Source organism: Schistocerca gregaria, chromosome X (assembly GCF_023897955.1).
Source record: "Schistocerca gregaria isolate iqSchGreg1 chromosome X, iqSchGreg1.2, whole genome shotgun sequence".
Lineage (NCBI taxonomy): Eukaryota > Metazoa > Arthropoda > Insecta > Orthoptera > Acrididae > Schistocerca > Schistocerca gregaria.
In genome coordinates, this window is record NC_064931.1 from 818,153,406 (window position 1) to 818,172,699 (window position 19,294).

The 19,294-nt window shown below is 45.0% G+C and overlaps 1 protein-coding gene across 7 annotated transcripts in view; it reads right to left on the reverse strand.

Annotated features, from left to right (window-relative positions):
- Positions 1 to 19,294, reverse strand: part of LOC126297890 (uncharacterized) — a 2,130,251-nt gene that overhangs the window by 493,720 nt on the left and 1,617,237 nt on the right. For all 7 annotated transcript variants that reach the window (XM_049989191.1, XM_049989197.1, XM_049989196.1 and 4 more), the window contains exon 9: positions 6,656 to 6,767. In XM_049989191.1, the coding sequence (XP_049845148.1) occupies positions 6,656 to 6,767 (112 nt within the window). The remainder of the gene's footprint in view (positions 1 to 6,655; positions 6,768 to 19,294) is intronic.

The following is a 19,294-nucleotide window of genomic DNA, read 5'->3' on the forward strand; positions in this document are numbered from 1 at the left end:
ACCCGCCCGTAGTTGTAAACAACCATGCATGAGCAGCGCCTACTAGACGGAGGGGGTCCGACAGCCGATCAGTTCCAGTCAATCCACCATGTACACGACTCGTGTTGTCTGTAGTTCAACCATCCCTAGACGATAAATAACGCGGTTCGATCGCGACCGCATTGTTACTTTGTGGCAGGAAGGGCTCTCAACAAGGGAAGTGTCCAGACGTCTCGGACTGAACCAAAGCGATGTTGTTTGGGCATGGAGGAGAAACAGAGACCGAAACTGTCGATGACATGCCTCGCTCAGGCCGCCCAAGGGCTATTACTGAAGTGGATGACCGCTACCTACGGATTATAGCTCGGGGGAACCCTGAAGCAACGCCACCATGTTGAGTAATGCTTTTCGTGCAGCCACAGGACGTCGTGTTGCGATTCAAACTGAGATGGAAAAGAGCCACCGTGGTACAACAACCGAGTTAGAAAACTGCTGCGGAAGCAAAGGGAACTTCACAGCAAACATAAACATAGCCAAAGCCTTGCAGACAAACAAAAATTACGCGAAGCGAAATGTAGTGTGAGGAGGGCTATGCGAGAGGCTTTCAATGAATTCGAAAGTAAAGTTCTATGTACTGACTTGGCAGAAAATCCTAAGAAATTTTGGTCCTATGTCAAAGCGGTAGGTGGATCAAAACAAAATGTCCAGACACTCTGTGACCAAAATGGTACTGAAACAGAGGATGACAGACTAAAGGCCGAATTACTAAATGTCTTCTTCCAAAGCTGTTTCACAGAGGAAGACTGCACTTCTCTAGATTGTCGCACAGTTGACAAAATGGTAGATATCGAAGTAGACGACAGAGGGATAGAGAAACAATTAAAATCGCTCAAAAGAGGAAAGGCCGCTGGTCCTGATGGGATACCAGTTCGATTTTACACAGAGTACGCGAAGGAACTTGCCCCCCTTCTTGCAGCGGTGTACCGTAGGTCTCTAGAAGAGCGAAGCGTTCCAAAGGATTGGAAAAGGGCACAGGTCATCCCCGTTCTCAAGAAGGGACGTCGAACAGATGTGCAGAACTATAGACCTATATCTCTAACGTCGATCAGTTGTAGAATTTTGGAACACGTATTATGTTCGAGTATAATGTCTTTTCTGGAGACTAGAAATCTACTCTGTAGGAATCAGCATGGGTTTCGAAAAAGACGATCGTGTGAAACCCAGCTCGCGCTATTCGTCCACGAGACTCAGAGGGCCTTAGACACGGGTTCACAGGTAGATGCCGTGTTTCTTGACTTCCGCAAGGCGTTTGACACAGTTCCCCACAGTCGTTTAATGAACAAAGTAAGAGCATACGGACTATCAGATCAATTGTGTGATTGGATTGAGGAGTTCCTAGATAACAGAACGCAGCACGTCATTCTCAATGGAGAGAAGTCTTCCGAAGTAAGAGTGATTTCAGGTGTGCCGCAGGGGAGTGTCATAGGACCGTTGCTATTCACAATATACATAAATGACCTGGTGGATGACATCGGAAGTTCACTGAGGCTTTTTGCAGATGATGCTGTGGTGTATCGAGAGGTTGCAACAATGGAAAATTGTACTGAAATGCAGGAGGATCTGCAGCGAATTGACGCATGGTGCACGGAATGGCAATTGAATCTCAATGTAGCGAAGTGTAATGTGATGCGAATACATAGAAAGATAGGTCCCTTATCATTTAGCTACAAAATAGCAGGTCAGCAACTGGAAGCAGTTAATTGGTTCAAATGGCTCTGAGCACTATGGGACTCAACTGCTGTGGTCATTAGTCCCCTAGATCTTAGAACTACTTAAACCTAACTAACCTAAGAACAACACAAACATCCATGCCCGAGGCAGGATTCGAACCTGCGACCGTAGCAGTCGCACGGCTCCGGACTGCGCGCCTAGAACCGCGAGACCACCGCGGCCGGCAGCAGTTAATTCCATAAATTATCTGGGAGTACGCATTAGGAGTGATTTAAAATGGAATGATCATATAAAGTTGATCGTCGGTAAAGCAGATGCCAGACTGAGATTCATTGGAAGAATCCTAAGGAAATGCAATCCGACAACAAAGGAAGTAGGTTACAGTACGCTTGTTCGCCCAATGCTTGAATACTGCTCAGCAGTGTGGGATCCGCACCAGGTAGGGTTGATAGAAGAGATAGAGAAGATCCAACGGAGAGAAGCGCGCTTCGTTACAGGATCATTTAGTAATTGCGAAAGCGTTACGGAGATGATAGATAAACTCCAGTGGAAGACTCTGCAGGAGAGACGCTCAGTAGCTCGGTACGGGCTTTTGTTAAAGTTTCGAGAACATACCTTCACCGAAGAGTCAAGCAGTATATTGCTCCCTCATACGTATATCTCGCGAAGAGACCATGAGGATACAATCAGAGAGATTAGAGCCCACACAGAAGCATACCGACAATCCTTCTTTCCACGTACAATACGAGACTGGAATAGAAGGGAGAACCGATAGAGGTACTCAGGGTACCCTCCGCCACACACCGTCAGGTGGCTTGCGGAGTACGGATGTAGATGTAGATGTAGATGTAGAGCAAAAGGCTGCATGATGCGCAACTTCACTCGCGACGTCCTTGGCGAGGCCCATGTTTGCAACCACGACACAATGCAGCGTGGTACAAATGGGCCCAACAACATGCCGATTGGACCGCTCACGATTGGCATCACGTTCTCTTCACCGATGAGTGTCGCATATGCCTTCTACCAGACAATCGTCAGAGACGTGTTTGGAGGCAACCCGGTCAGGCTGAACGCCTTAGACACACTGTCCATCGAGTGCAGCAATGTGGAGGTTCCCTGCTCTTTTGGAGTGGGGCCGACGGATCCGCATTTCGCGATCGAGAAGTCTCTTCACCCTCAACGGGTGACAGTGTTGTGTGTAATATCCAGTGACGAAATAATTGGTGCGATATTCGTTGCTACCGAACGATACGTGAAGGTTTTGGAAGATGATTTTATCCCTATTATAGAAAGTGACCTTGATTTCGACAAAATGTGGTTCAACCAAGACGGAGCTCGACCCTATCGAAGCAAAATAGTGTTTGATGTCCTGGAGGAGTACTTTGGGGACCGCATTGCCACTAGCCACTAGCCACTCGACTGACCGCAATATTCTCCGGATCTGAAAACATGCGACTCCCATATTAAAGACAAGGTGTACAGAAATAAGCCCAAAACCATTACTGAGCTGAAAAGAGTCATTTGGGAGGTCATTGAAGGCATAGATGTTCCGACACTTGAGCGGGTGACAGAATTTTGCTCTTTCCCTGCGGCTCATCATCGCCAATGGTGGCAGGCATATCGAGCATGTTATAACCTAAATCCGAATACCTGTAGTGACGTTTACATGTTGAATAATGTCTGTTTACGCTTTAGTTTGTAACTACATATTTTTTTCATGTAGTTCAATAATTGCCGGCCGGGCGGCCGAGCGGTTCAAGGCGTTACAGTCTGGAACCGCGCGACCGCTAAGGTCGCAGGTTCGAATCCTGCCTCGGGCATGGATGTATGTGATGCCCTTAGGTTAGTTAGGTTTAAGTAGTTCTAGGTTCTAGGGGACTGATGACCTCAGAAGTTAAGTCCTATAGTACTCAGAGCCATTTGAACCATTAGTTCAATAATTGCCACCCTCCATCAGGTATACATGTTTGTTCGCTAAATACCGTGCTAAGGATCGATAAATAATTGCAAGCACCTAGCAGTAAGAGCCCTCTCCCGCAGTAGCAGGAGTTCAAAATCTTTGTTGTATGATCCACACACACTACTGGCCATTAAAATTGCTACACCAAGAAGAAACACAGATGATAAAACGGTATTCATTGGAGAAATATATTATACTAGAACTGACATGTGATTACATTTTCACGTAATTTGGGTGCATAGATCCTGAGAAATCAATACGCAGAACAACCACCTCTGACTGTAATAACGGCCTTGATACGCCTGGGCATTGAGTCAAACAGACCTTTGGATGGCGTGTACAGGTACAGCTGCCCATGCAGCTTCAACACGATACCACAGTTCATCAAGGGTAGTGACTGGCGTATTGTGACGAGCCAGTTGCTCGGCTACCATTGACCAGATGTTTTCAATTGGTGAGAGATCTGGAGAATGTGCTGGCCAGGGCAGCAGTCGAACAATTTCTGTATCCAGAAAGGACCTGTAACATGCGGTCATGCATTATCCTGCTGAAATGTAGGGTTTAACAGGGATCGAATGAAGGGTAGAGCCACGGGTCGTAACACATGTGAAACGACCACTGTTCAAAGTGCCGTCAATGCGAACAAGAGGTGACCGAGACGTGTAACCAATGGCACCCCATACCATCACGCCGGGTGATACACCAGTGTAACGATGACGAATACACGCTTACAATGTGCGTTCACCGCGATGTCGCCGAACACGGATGCGACCGTCATGATGCTGTAAGTCCGCAGCTCGTGGTCGTGCGGTAGCGTTCTCGCTTCCCGCGCCCGGGTTCCCGGGTTCGATTCCCGGTGGGGTCAGGGATTTTCTCTGCCTCGTGATGACGGTGTTGTGTGCTATCCTTAGGTTAGTTAGGTTTAAGTAGTTCTAAGTTCTAGGGGACTGATGACCATAGATGTTAAGTCCCATAGTGCTCAGAGCCATTTGAACCATTTGAGCCATGATGCTGTGAACAGATGGTTGAGATGGCTCTAAGCACTATGGGACTTAACATCTGAGGTCATCAGTCCCCTAGAACTTATAACTACTTAAACCTAACTAACCTAAGGACATCACACACATCCATGCACGAAGCAGGATTCGAACTTGCGACCGTAGCGGTCGCGAGGTTCCAGTTCCTCTCGGCCACACTGGCCGGCGCTGTAAACAGAACCTGGATTCATCAGAAAAAATGACGTTTTGCCATTCGTGTACCCAGGTTCGTCGTTGAGTACTCCATCGCAGGCGCTCCCTGTCTGTGATGCAGCGTCAAGGGTAACCGCAGGCATGGTCTCTGAGCTGATAGTCCATGCTGCTGCAAACGACGTCGAACTGTTCGTGCAGATGGTTGTTGTCTTACAAATGTCCCCATCTGTTGACTCAGGGATCGAGACGTGGCTGCACGATCCGTTACAGCCATGCGGATAAGATGCCTGTCATCTCGACTGCTAGTGATACCAGGCCGTTGGGATCCAGCACGGCGTTCCGTACTACCCTCCTGAACCCACCGATTCCATATTCTGCTAACAGTCATTGGATCTCGACCAACGCGAGGAGCATTGTCGCGATACGATAAACCGCAATCACGATAGGCTACAATCCGAAACGTGATGGTACGCATTTCTCCTCCTTACACGAGGCATCACTACAACGTTTCACCATGCGACGCCGGTCAACTGCTTTTTGTGTATGAGAAATCGGTTGGAAACTTTACTTATGTCACCATGTTGTAGGCGTCGCCACCGGCGCCAACCTTTTGTGAATGCTCTGAAAAGCTAATCATTTGCATATCACAGCATCTTCTTCCTGTCGGTTAAATTTCGCGTCTGTAGCACGTCATCTTCGTGGTGTAGCAATTTTAATGGCCAGTAGTGTATTTCATTTTAAGCTTCAGTCACTTTTAATTTGTTTGGAGTATCCGGCATGGACCAGTTTCACAGTACTGGTTTAATTTTCGCTTCCGCAATGGAACTTTCTATGTCGCATACAGTCACAGTTTTTCTCAATGACAAACACGCACAGAAAACCTTTAGTATACTGTGCACAAAAGACGAACAGACGACAATTGGGAGAAAGAACAGAGCTGCTGACTTAACAATGCATACCTAAACTGTGAGCAAAGGGCATTCTGCTCCGTGCTTCCCGTCTGAAGGCTCCTAGGTGGGGTATATCGCTCAGCCTGAAAATTCGAGATGACGCAAGACGTGATTTTAAGGGAAAGATTCGCAGTTCAGATGTGAATGATACTATGGTTTCTCATTTATTTAAAATATAAGATAGCAATTATTAATTTGTAGGATTTAAGGGAAATCTGTCTGTGAATTATGATTGTTATGGTACTTAGAAATTGTATGGATCATGTTTCTAAAACAATTGACGGTTCTATTGTTTACCGAATATAGCCGAATGATTACCAAAGGTAGGCGATAGTACTCAGCTAGCTTAGTAGGGCACAAATGCGTCTGTCAACTTCTACGTGCAACATTTATTAAAAGTTACTTGGAGTGTTATAAAAATTGTAACTTACTTCCTGAAGTATCCTCGTACAAACCCACTTATTTCAAAGTCATGACGCTTATCGAGGCGATCTTTTGTATTGACTTCACGATGGAAACGCCTAGTTTTTTTAATCTGTCTAGACCTGATTCATACAGTTGCTAGCTGGAGAGTGGGCAATCAGAATCAAGTCCCCAGGCCCACGATTATAGCTGGCAAACGCATAAAAGCTACGGGTAATGTAGGTAGTCATAGCATAAACCTAGGAGATGCTTCTGCAGACGATTGGACCTTGTAGCATTCTGCTCATAACAGAAAAATAATCATTACATTTTATGTTCCATACGAAGCTAGAGGGGGAGTCAGGGATAGGAGGGATACATACCACTCCTCCTACACTATGCATGTCAGTGTACAACGTGGAGAGAGCGTGTGTTGTCCGTACCTGTGCCTTAACTGCGCCCAAATGGATCTGGGCGACGCGCAGATCAAACCTCTTTAAGCTGATGTCCTCTTGCAGCTCATTCGCTTTGTTGAAAAGACTCGACTCCAAACTCCTGTTGAAATAAAAAGAGCACGTTATTTTCTATACGCATTTTTAAATCTATTGAAGAACATGAAAAATTAAGATTTGCTGTAGCGAGTATAAAATTTTTTGAAAAACGGTTACAGAGTTTAGACGGTGTAATATAACTTTTCCCCACAAATAAACATGTTTCATTCATTGTTTAGATAAAAGAAATATTTTCATACATTTTAATATCGCTTTAAATTTTTTCTAACTTTATAGATACAGCTTCCCATTGAAGAAAGAAAATACATTCTACTGCTTCGAAACCATCTACACCGCTGTGGAAAAAAATGCCAAAAACTCAAGGTTAATTTTATTGACAGGTGAGGATAGAGGTGTTATTGTAGCAGTATATGATAATAAAATTCAGACCAAATGAAACACAGAGATCACAGTAAAAGGTGCCCAGACAGTCGCATAAAAACGCAATGTAACTCCTAGTCGGCAACGTAGGCATGTTTTTACGTATCCAAAGGATCACAATAATGTCGAATGACACCATGCGATACTGTCCCAAGAATCTTGGGCTTCCTGTTGGATTTAAGCAATGGTTCTTGCAGACCATGGCAACCACCAAGTTCCCACATTCCATGTCCCGTAAGTGTTAAATTGACGAGAGATTTGGTGATCTTGCTGGTCAGGGTAGGGGAGAGCGGTAAGTTGTTCCGATTGAAATAATTCCGCGAGAGAAAGAGATATGAATATGAACTACACACGTCTGAAATGAAACGCCACAGCGCCCCGACGACAGCTATCGTGTACAGGCCAATAGTCGCGAGAACACCGGAACGACACTACGTGCGTCGCTGGTTCACGTAGGCAAATTTTTTGGTATTTGGTATTTTTCATCTATCTCACGAATTTTAACGAGTAGCCTTTAGTGTTTCGGTGTTTTATTGTAAAGATTTATCTGCTGCTTTGATACAAAATGCGTAAATTGCCTATGTTTCGTAACGTAATCAATATCTTGCTTTTATTTCAACATATGTGATTCGGGCGAGATGTCCCGATTTTCAGGGGCACGTTGTGACCTCGGAACAACTTGCTCCAATTCATTTGTACCACCAATGGAATATAAATATGTTATTTTCTTTATTTTGTAGTATGATGACGTATACCCGAAAAACAACACGAGGATCTGTGTCACAGGAGTTGATGCAAAAAGCAGCAGATGCAGTTCTCAACGATGGCAGGAAAATAAAAACTGTTGATAAGGAATTACGTATTAGTCAGATGACTTTATACAGATTTGTCAAAAAAGCTAAGACCTGGGGTAGAAAATATCGCGATTGGTTACAAAATAGTAAGAGTGCTCTTTACTGAAGAACAGGAAGCAAAGTTAGCAGAATATCTGTTGCAGTGTGCTTCAATTTTCTTTGGTCTTCTGCCAGAAGAAGTCTAAAACTTAGCGTACGAATGTGCATTGAATTTCAGTGCTCCCAATATTCCACCATCGTGGCACGAAAATAAAAAGCTGGTAGAGGCTGGATGAGTGTTTTTTTAAAAAGACATTCTCACCTGTCAATAAGGAGACCGGAGTCAACGGGTGCCAGCAAAGCGACATCGTATAATAAACACAATTTTACCGAATTTTTTACAAAGCTCAGAACAGTGTTGGATAAATATAAATTTCCACGTTAAAGAATATGTAATTTAGATGAAACAGGCGTTACCTCAGTGCTAAGGCCGAGGAAAATTATTGCCAAGAAGGGAATGAAGCAAGTTGGAGCCATAGTATCTGCTGAACGTGGGACACTGGTTACAGTGGAACTGGCAGTAAATGCATTAGGTAATGCAGTTCCTCCCATTTTTATTTTCCCAAGGCTTCACTACAAGGATCTGTTTATAAAAGGCGGACCACCGGAATCTATTGGCTCAGGAAACAGTTCAGGGTGGATGACAGCTACGGAGTTCTTGAAACATATGGATCATTTTATCAAACATACTAAACCATCACATGCACGTCCGATTTTGTTGTTGCTCGATAATCGCCAATCTCATACTGATATCAATGTGGTGGAAAAAGTGGAATCTAACTCCATTATAATGCTGTCATTCCCGCTTTATTGTACGCACCGCCTTCAGCCAATGGATGTTGGAGTAAATGCGCCTTTCAAAAGCTACTGTGTAAAATCTCAGGACAATTGGCTACGCAATAATCATGGCAAAACAATGTCGGTATATGAGATCCCAGAAATTGTTAGATACGAGCTACCTCGTGCAGTGACTACCATAAACGTAATGAGCGCTTTCAGAAAACCTGGCATTTGGCCTTACGGCCCCAATATTTTTACAGAAGACGACTATGCCCCGTCGGATGTTACAGATCGCCCTTAAGCTTTATTAAATGCACCAGATGTGGCTTTAGGCAATTGACATTACATCACCACCAATAGGTCGGAAGCAGTATCAGACACGGTTACTGACACAGACGCTAATGCATCTGAAATTGTAAACGTTAGTACAGATACAAGGCAAATCGTTGGTGCGCCAGGGCCATCAGGGGTTGTTAATCTCCCTGCATCTTCTGATGTCATAGAAGAACTCGGAGGGCAAGTCCCTTTCTCTGCAGAAGCGGTACGTCCTTTTCCGGAGGCACCGCCAAGGATTGAAACAACTTAGAGACGCCTTAGAAAATCCACTATTTTAACAGATACTCCAGTAAAACAAACCTCAGCAGAAGAGCAAAGCAAAAAAAGGGAAGTGAACATAGATGATGAAAAAGCGAGAAAAAATAATGGAAAATTGAAAGGTAAAACAACACAAGGGAATGGAACAGGAAAAGGTACAGGTAAAGGAAAAGGGAAGTCTGTTAAACGACGTGTTTTACAAGCGAGTAGTGAAAGGTCTGAGAATGAAGAGGACAGTTTAGAGTATTAGTGTCTAGTGTGCTGTGACAGTTACTCTAATTCACGTTCCGGGAAAGAATGGGTTCAGTGCCAAGAATATAAGTACTGGGCTCATTCCAAATGTAGGAAGAATCAAGCCTTACTAACCTACCTACACCCGAACTGTGATTGTCATATGTCTTCTGACGATTAATTAATTATAAGTATATATGTTTTCTGCCTATGACGGCAATATGAAGCATATTTTCAGCCTAAGACAAGGCCAGTATGATTGAGGACTGAATTATCAAGTCTGAGTAGTTACAAGTTATCTGGTAATCTGTTAATTACTAAAGGGTTAATAATTGTTTTAGTACAAATTATCGTTACTTTTTATATAACATACAAATTTTTATCTTATGGTTCGTACGACATTGTTTATTGTTACTTAAATAAACAGACATTGTTTAATCATTTATTGTTTTTTTCACAAATAATAGCTTCAACAAATATAGTAACAACTTACCCCGGCTTGTTAACAATTTTCTCCAAGTCGGGGTAAGTTATTTTACGACTTCAGACATTAAAAAATTATTACAAAAAAAAATCCCACAACAAACGACCCAAATAACTGTCTTAATATCAACGTTACATATATAAGTTAATTTTGATTGGATCACATGAATACTAAAACCAAGTATCCTTAACGAATTTTGAGGTTAACTAAAAATCGGAACTTGTAGCCCCGCCTTCCCCTAGTAGTTGTACAACACGGAAAACACGTTGCATCGCAGCAACCGTTTGTGGACGTGCAACTCTCTGTGGACATGCAGCCGTATGTGGACGTGCATTGACCTGGTGAAAAAGAACATTACCTTCTTGTCGAAGTAGTGACAATAGCGGACACTGTTATTTTACCCTGCAAAAACACCAAATGTGACGACAAGCTGTAACAGAATCGTCTCCTCCCCCCCTCCCCCACACTATGAAACCTGGGATTGGGCGTGTGTGTCGTGGGCAAGTGCTCCCTGAAATAGGCAGCTCACTAGGTCTACGGTATACATACGTATTTCCACCACTCCCATACAAACAGAAGCCTATCACTCGGAAACAGACAGAACCTACTCTCATCACTGAAGCCAACAGTTCGCCATTCCACTCTCCAGTCAAATCTTTCACGAGTCCAGAGTAGCCATGTTTGGCGGTGTCTTGGTAGTGTCAGTGGTAGCCCTGGCAGAGGCACACATGATCTTAATCCTGGAGTAAGCAGACGGTCCCTGACGACACAGCAGGTGCAACGTGTCTCAGGATTTTCCCGCTGGATGGTGTTCGATCGGCCACCGTTGTTTGAACAACGCATCGATCTTGACGTGCGTCTGTACCACGCTGACGTCCAGATCCTGGTCTAAGGGCGTGAGAATGCTCTTCCCACCAGGTTGAAAACAGTGGCACGTCACCGGTACATTTTGCCCAACATTTGCAGCAATCCGTCGATACATCCATAGAGCCTTCCACAGGCCAACAGTGTGGCCCCATTCGAATGACTGATCCTATTCAACAGGAGTACGTACTCTTCCATGGGACTTGGTTGTACCTCATAATGAATGTTGCAAACAGTGTGTACCTCTAAACCCAGCACATGTTACTGCCTGCAGAGTCGAAACAGAGGGCGCACAGACAGGTGTCCTCAGCGCCATCTGATCGCCGATGACCGTGACAAATGGGTCACAAAGAGTGGAATCCCTCAGTATGCACAGCCATTGTATTAGCTGGACTACTCATAGTATTTTGGAAGTCGCGAATAATTCCCTCCGTTGATTTCATGCATTATTTTACAGCTTCCCTCCTTGATGTTCAACGGTTCCTGGTCGGTACATGGTCTTGGATTGGCCGTGGTTGTTCCTTAACTTTTCCACTTTATAGTCACATCACTGACAGTCGATTTTGTCAGCTATAGAAGGGTCGATATGTCCCTGATGGATTTGTTACTCACATGGCATTCAATGACGACTCCTTGTATGAAGACATTGAGCTCCCTTGATCGAGCTATTCTCCTGTTATTGATTCTCTACTGACAACACAATACCCTCCGCCTTCTTTTGAGCTGGCGGGTCCGCCTCTCGTGACTTCTAGTGGTCAATTCCGTGTCACATAGTGGTGTCCTGATACTTTCGATCAGACATGTCGATGCACCTCCATTTTGCAGGAATGAGAATCTGGCTCCATTTAAGAGTGTCACGAGCTTATTTTATGCATAGTTGAAAAATACATTATTTACTCTGCATGTATGGCAATCTTTTCACGGGATATCTCCCTAGACGTACATCTGCTATCGTGTTGGCTCATAATGTTTGAGTAGGCACATTTTTCTGCAAGGCATACACTCAAGCTGTTGCAGATTTCATTAAATTGTGTGAAGTACAAGAAGAACTAGAAGAACTTCTAGAATAAATAAATCGACCTATGTGGGACACTACGGCGGGAAAAATTCGAATTATGTTTGGATACAGTGACTCATCGCATTATTACAAGATAAACAAATTCGTTGTAAATTATTTTTATGCTGTGAAGCATAACATGCTGTGAACACTTCGACATCAAACAGGGTAGAGCCTTTCCTCAGATGTTTTCCAAGAATGACGTTTTGACAGACGTAAAATAAGATTTGCAGAGAATGCGCCAAACATTTTTAGATTGTTTGTTATCCGGATACCAGAGGATCCTGGGATGAGTACTGTGAGATATTGAACTAATGGTTGGAAATGTGTATTTAGATTTCCATTGACATAAAAGCCTTACATTTTACATCGCCAGCTTACCCTATTGAAATACTAACACCCGTAATTGGTCGAGGGACCTCAACTGTGGGTTCAGAACAATTTGGTCTCATTATCTGTACACTTTAAAAATGTGTGACATCTTATGGGACTTAACTGCTAAGGTCATCAGTCCCTAAGCTTACACACTACTTAACCTACATTATCCTAAGGACAAACACACACACCCATGCCCGAGGAAGGACTCGAACCTCCGCCGGGATCAGCCGCACAGTCCATGACTGCAGCGCCCCAGACCGCTCGGCTAATCCTGCGTGGCAGATTGTACACTTTAGTTGTGGTGCCTAATCCACCAGTTCTTTACACGATATTGCTGGTAGTGTGTATCTTACGCGCTTGTTGAAGGGGGGATTGATGAATCCTTCACAACACGATAGGATACATCACCATCTCCTCAAATTATACTGTGCAAAATTTTCTTTCTCGAGAAATTTGCCCAACTTTCCGTAGCTTGAGCGACTTAGTTTATTGCAGCTATCTATCCGCGCTGTTAAATTTCTTCTTATTACGATTGTGGTTGTGTAGAAACTGATCTCTGTATATTCGGTCGGCTTTCCCCAGTAATGAACTGCCAACGATGCTATACACTGTAAACGCATCAAAGATGACTTTATGTTCTTTTTCAAGGTAGGGCCACCTTCCTAGATGCGGCACGCAGTTGTTTTCTGAGTCACGCCCTTTTTATCATTAGGGACTTCTTAGTCCCTGAAATTTTCGTTTCCGACCATTGGTTCCTTCTGTATATTCACGTTTTTCCGTCGTAATAGATATCCCATGAGATTTCGGGATTACAGCCGGCTGATGTTGACGTGCAGCTGAAAACTAGGCAGCCATCTTCAAGTTAATTTTACGACTGAAGTACTAGAGCATGTTATTCGGGCCATAGCCGCCCTCTGTCAAACTGAACTGCAATTGAGATGCGGCAGAGCATGCGTAATGGTTTTGCTACATTCACGCGCCCTGTCGAATTTCGCGGCTGCGGAGTTCATAATCAATAGTCACAATGCTAAAATTAATTGTTGCTGAACGTGCCCTTATTCAGTTGAAAACTATAGCCCGCTTGATAACATCTTCAGCCCAAATACACTGTCCAGTCACATTAATGTGACCACGTGTCAAAAGCCCGAATATGCACGTTTTCAGCGCGGACTGCGGCGAGACGAGCAGGAAGAGACTCCGTGGTGTTCTGGAAGGTGGAGCCATGTTGACTCAAGTGCCGTGACCAGCTGCGCTAGATTTCTCGGTTGAGGATCCATGACGCGAACAGCCTGATTGAGGTGGACCCACAGATTCTCGATTGCGTTTAAATCCGGGGAGGTTAGTGGCCAGGAGGAGTGTGGTAAGCTCAAATAGTTCAAATGGCTCTGAGCACTATGCGACTTAACTTCTGAGGTCATCAGTCGCCTAGAACTTTGAACTAATTAAACCTAACTAACCTAAGGACAGCACACACATCAATGCCCGAGGCAGGATTCGAACCTGCGACCGTAGCGGTCACGCGGTTCCAGACTGTAGCGCCTAGAACCGCTCGGCCACTCCAGCCGGCGCTTGTGTTGAACCATTGTGCCTTACAGAATGACGAAATCACCAAGGAGCACCTTGGAAACATTACCCAGAACAAACGCTCCCTACTCCATCCTGGTTCCTTCCGACGACTGTTGCAGGGTCTTTCCTTTCAGTGTGATGGAGTATAAAACGTGATTCAACTGAAAAGGCCGCCCGTCGCTAATAAATGGACGTAACACTGCGGTACTGGCGTGCAAATTCCATCTTTCGTCGCAGATGAATAGCAGTCAAGCTGGGTGCGTGAACAAGGTGCCTGCTGCGGAGGCCCATGGGCAGCAACGTTTGGTGATCCATTGTTGAGGAAACACTGTTGGTAGCCCTTTGGTTCATCTGAACGGTCGACTGTTCTACATTTGCACGTTTGTTAACCGGTACAAATCTCCGCAGTCGTTGTTCACCCCTGTCATCTACACTCCTGGAAATGGAAAAAAGAACACATTGACACCGGTGTGTCAGACCCACCATACTTGCTCCGGACACTGCGAGAGGGCTGTACAAGCAATGATCACACGCATGGAACAGCGGACACACCAGGATCCGCGGTGTTGGCCGTCGAATGGCGCTAGCTGCGCAGCATTTGTGCACCGCCGCCGTCAGTGTCAGTCAGTTTGCCGTGGCATACGGAGCTCCATCGCAGTCTTTAACAATGGTAGCATGCCGCGACAGCGTGGACGTGAACCGTATGTGCAGTTGACGGACTTTGAGCGAGGGCGTATAGTGGGCATGCGGGAGGCTGGGTGGACGTACCGCCGAATTGCTCAACACGTGCGGCGTGAAGTCTCCACAGTACATCGATGTTGTCGCCAGTGGTGGGCGGAAGGTGCACGTGCCCGACGACCTGGGACAGGACCGCAGCGACGCACGGATGCACGCCAAGACCGTAGGATCCTATGCAGTGCCGTAGGGGACCGCACCGCCACTTCCCAGCAAATTAGCTACACTGTTGCTCCTGGGGTATCGGCGAGGACCATTCGCAACCATCTCCATGAAGCTGGGCTACGGTCCCGCACACCGTTAGGCCGTCTTCCGCTCACGCCCCAACATCGTGCAGCCCGCCTCCAGTGGTGTCGCGACAGTCGTGAATGGAGGGACGAATGGAGACGTGTCGTCTTCAGCGATGAGAGTCGCTTCTGCCTTGGTGCCTATGATGGTCGTATGCGTGTTTGGCGCCGTGCAGGTGAGCGCCACAATCGGGACTGCATACGACCGAGGCACACAGGGCCAACACCCGGCATCGTGGTGTGGGGAGCGATCTCCTACACTGGCCGTACACCTCTGGTGATCGTCGAGGGGGCACTGAATAGTGCACGGTACATCCCAACCGCCATCGAACCCATCGTTCTACCATTCCTAGACCGGCAAGGGAACTTGCTGTTCCAACAGGACAATGCACGTCCGCATGTATCCCGTGCCACCCAACGTGCTCTAGAAGGTGTAAGTCAACTACCCTGGCCAGCTAGATCTCCGGATCTGTCCCCCATTGAGCATGTTTGGGACTGGATGAAGCGTCGTCTCACGCGGTCTGCACGTCCAGCACGAACGCTGGTCCAACTGAGGCGCCAGGTGGAAATGGCATGGCAAGCCGTTCCACAGGACTACATCCAGCATCCCTACGATCGTCTCCATGGGAGAATAGCAGCCTGCATTGGTGCGAAAGGTGGATATACACTGTACTAGTGTCGACATTGTGCATGCTCTGCTGCCTGTGTCTATGTGCCTGTGGTTCTGTCAGTGTGATCATGTGATGTATCTGACCCCAGGAATGTGTCAATAAAGTTTCCCCTTCCTGGGACAATGAATTCACGGTGTTCTTATTTCAATTTCCAGGAGTGTATGACCTATAGTGCACCACAGTTGCCTCGGTGCTGGTTTTGGATACCATCATTTTGCCATTCACGGTATACTTTAACCCCAGCCGGCACGAAAGCTAACGCTCATTTCCTTTTCGACGCTAGATAAATCACTCCACAACATGACAACAAGTGCATTGTTTTCTGCGTCTTCCTGATACTCTTTATATACCCTGCACTGCTGGTGCTGCCACCTGCCGTCTGTGAGTGCTTACTGACCGTCGATTTCAAACATTGGCGGCGGTCTCATTAACCTTACAGGACCGTATATGTAAGCAGATATCGTCTTCTGCAAGATTTCGATGCCACATCAATCCATGGTACGTCCCACGGACATACAATTCTCAAAAATGATTGACTTACCATGCTAAGAAAGGTGAGTGTTACTATCACGTTCAACGCACATTTTCAGTGTTGTAGATATGGTGTGGCCAATGCCAGCGTTCCATATTGACGCGGTATTCTATAGACTTCAGTTCTTCGCAAATCCAGAGCATCCTTTTCCAAGCCTAGAAGAGCACAGGTCTCTGTAGGTAGCCGAAAAATTACTTTATCGAAAAGCTTTTTGAATGTTCCGCTCAATATCCTTACTATTTTTATAGTGTAAGAGGCCACATACACTCCTCACGTTACCTGTGCAAACCTTACTTGAATAAAACCAATTTCCTTGAATACAGATTTCAGGATTTCCAATTCCTTTGCAAGGATCTTCTTATCAGACACATGTTCCTGGTGAACTGCGTTCTAAAGAAGCCTAGAAGAGCACAGGTCTCTGTAGGTAGCCGAAAAATTACATTATCGAAAAGCTTTTTGAATGTTCCGCTCAATATCCTTACTCTTTTTATAGTGTAAGAGGCCACATACACTCCTCACGTTACCTGTGCAAACCTTACGAGAATAAAACCAATTTCCTTGAATACAGATTTCAGTATTTCCAATTCCTTTGCAAGGATCTTCTTATCAGGCATATGTTCCTGGTGAACTGCGTTCTAAAGAAGCCTAGAAGAGCACAGGTCTCTGTAGGTAGCCGAAAAATTACATTATCGAAAAGCTTTTTGAATGTTCCGCTCAATATCCTTACTCTTTTTATAGTGTAAGAGGCCACATACACTCCTCACGTTACCTGTGCAAACCTTACGAGAATAAAACCAATTTCCTTGAATACAGATTTCAGTATTTCCAATTCCTTTGCAAGGATCTTCTTATCAGGCACATGTTCCTGGTGAACTGCGTTCTGAATACGCCCATAGCTCGTGAAAAGTGCTGGCAGCATGAGGCTTGCAAATACAGTTCTTAGCGATGTGGGCTTGCAGTAAACTGCATGTCCTAACAGCTTACTGTTTTTTTGGCTTTTCGACTGACGTAGACGTCTATAAACGGTACACAGCCACTGTTACCCATTTCCATCGTACACTGAAGATTCTAGTGCCTCGAATTCAAACATATGTATAAAAAAAGGATTAACACCTTTCCGTCAAAGGGTGTCATCTGCGCACCGATACAAAAACTTGAGTTTAAGTTCCACTATAACTATTGCTCTCTCCTCATTGGTTCCATGTCTCAGAATACTCAGCTTAGGATCAGTTACCACCTGTATACTTTTAATCCTATATGTGTGAGACCCTACGCACACATGTAATTCCTTAGTCTGATATGTCGATTAAACATCTAGTGGTAACGTTACAAAGACATAAAAGATGGAACGAGCACATAAGTTCAATTGTGTGGATGTTGAATGGCCGACATAGGTTTATTGGGATTATTTAAGACGGTGTACAAAAGAGCGGGCGTACAGAATACGTGTGCGACCTAAAGCGGTTGGACAAAAAAGTGGAAACATCAGGTTGCTTGCTTGAATATAAATGCAAGTTGTGCTGCTGTAGAGCACATGAGTTCAATTGTGTGGATGTTGAATGGCCGACATAGGTTTATTGGGATTATTTAAGACGGTCTACACAAGAGCGGGCGTACAGAATACGTGTGCGACCTAAAGCGGTTGGACAAAAAAGTGAAACATCAGGTTGCTTGCTTGAATATAAATGCAAGTTGTGCTGCTGTATTTGACCACGAACGAAACGTGTGGAATGTTCTCAATACCTTGCAACTGACAGTCGTGATCAGAATGGCGTTCTGTGTAATCGTGACTGCATTATGTCGGAGCTAAGTGAGTTCGAAAGACGACAAACTGCTGATGCTCGTATGGTGGATGCATTCGTAACTAACGTAGCCGAATTGTTTGGTATTTCAAGAGGCACTATATCGAAGATTTAAAGCGCATACAGAGAAAGCGGAAGACATCACACGCTAAGTCACAACGCGGACAGAAGTGTGTGTTGAGTGATCGTGACAAACGGTCACTGAAATGGATTGCGACTTAGAAATAAGAGGACGACTGCTACAAAAGACATTGAAGAACTGAATGTCGCATTCGCCAGCTCTGTCAGCTCCTCAACACCACGAAGGGGGCTCCATAAATAAGGAATTGCAGGGTGAACTAGAATTCAGAAACCACCGATCAGTGATGCAAATGCATGTAACAGGTAAACCTGGCCCGGAAGCCATAAAATTTGGAATATGGAGCAGTGGAAGAAAGTCACTTGGTCGGATGAGTCTTGTCTCACATTATTTGTAACTTACAGCCGAGTTTACTTCCCAGGACCGAAATTTGAGGTGGATTCGCTGATGATTTGGGCAGCCATATATTGCTATTCCATGGGCCCCATGATTACTCAGCAATGTCGCATTACAGGCAACGAGTACGTAACCATAGGATAATCATGTCAATTCCACGATAAAATGTCTCTTCCCCAATGGACAAAATGGTGAGCCTGTGTTTCAAGACAGCAGGGTTCCTTTTCATGACTGGTTTTGTGTGGGTGAAGATGAACTGTCGCATCTCCCCTGACCGCCACAAACTCTCGATATTATTTAGCCTTTATGGTATACTTTGAGGAGAAGATTGCGTGACCGCTATTAACCTCTATCATCGTTACCTAAACCTGTCAGTATTTTGCAGGAAGAATGGTATAATGTTTCCTTAAAAACCATACAGGACGTGTGTTTATCCATTGCGAGACAACTGGAAGCTGTTTTGAATTCCAACGGGGTTACTACGCCATATTAGTCATATTAATATGTTGTGTTCGTTGTGTTTCCATATATTTGTACACCTCCTGTATTCTTGAGTACTGATCGAGTATTTGAGATCTCCACCAGGTCGGGTCAAAGGAACACATCTAACCTATTCAGAGGGGTGCTGCTAGAGTAGTTACAGGTACATTAACACGCAAGTATTACGGAAATGCATCGTGAATTCAAATGCAAATCTCTGGGGAAAATAAGAAGCTCTTGTCGAATATACAGACAGCCCGCAGTTGTGACAGACGGTAAGACCATTTCTGCGTACACCAACATACATCTCGCGTAAGAATG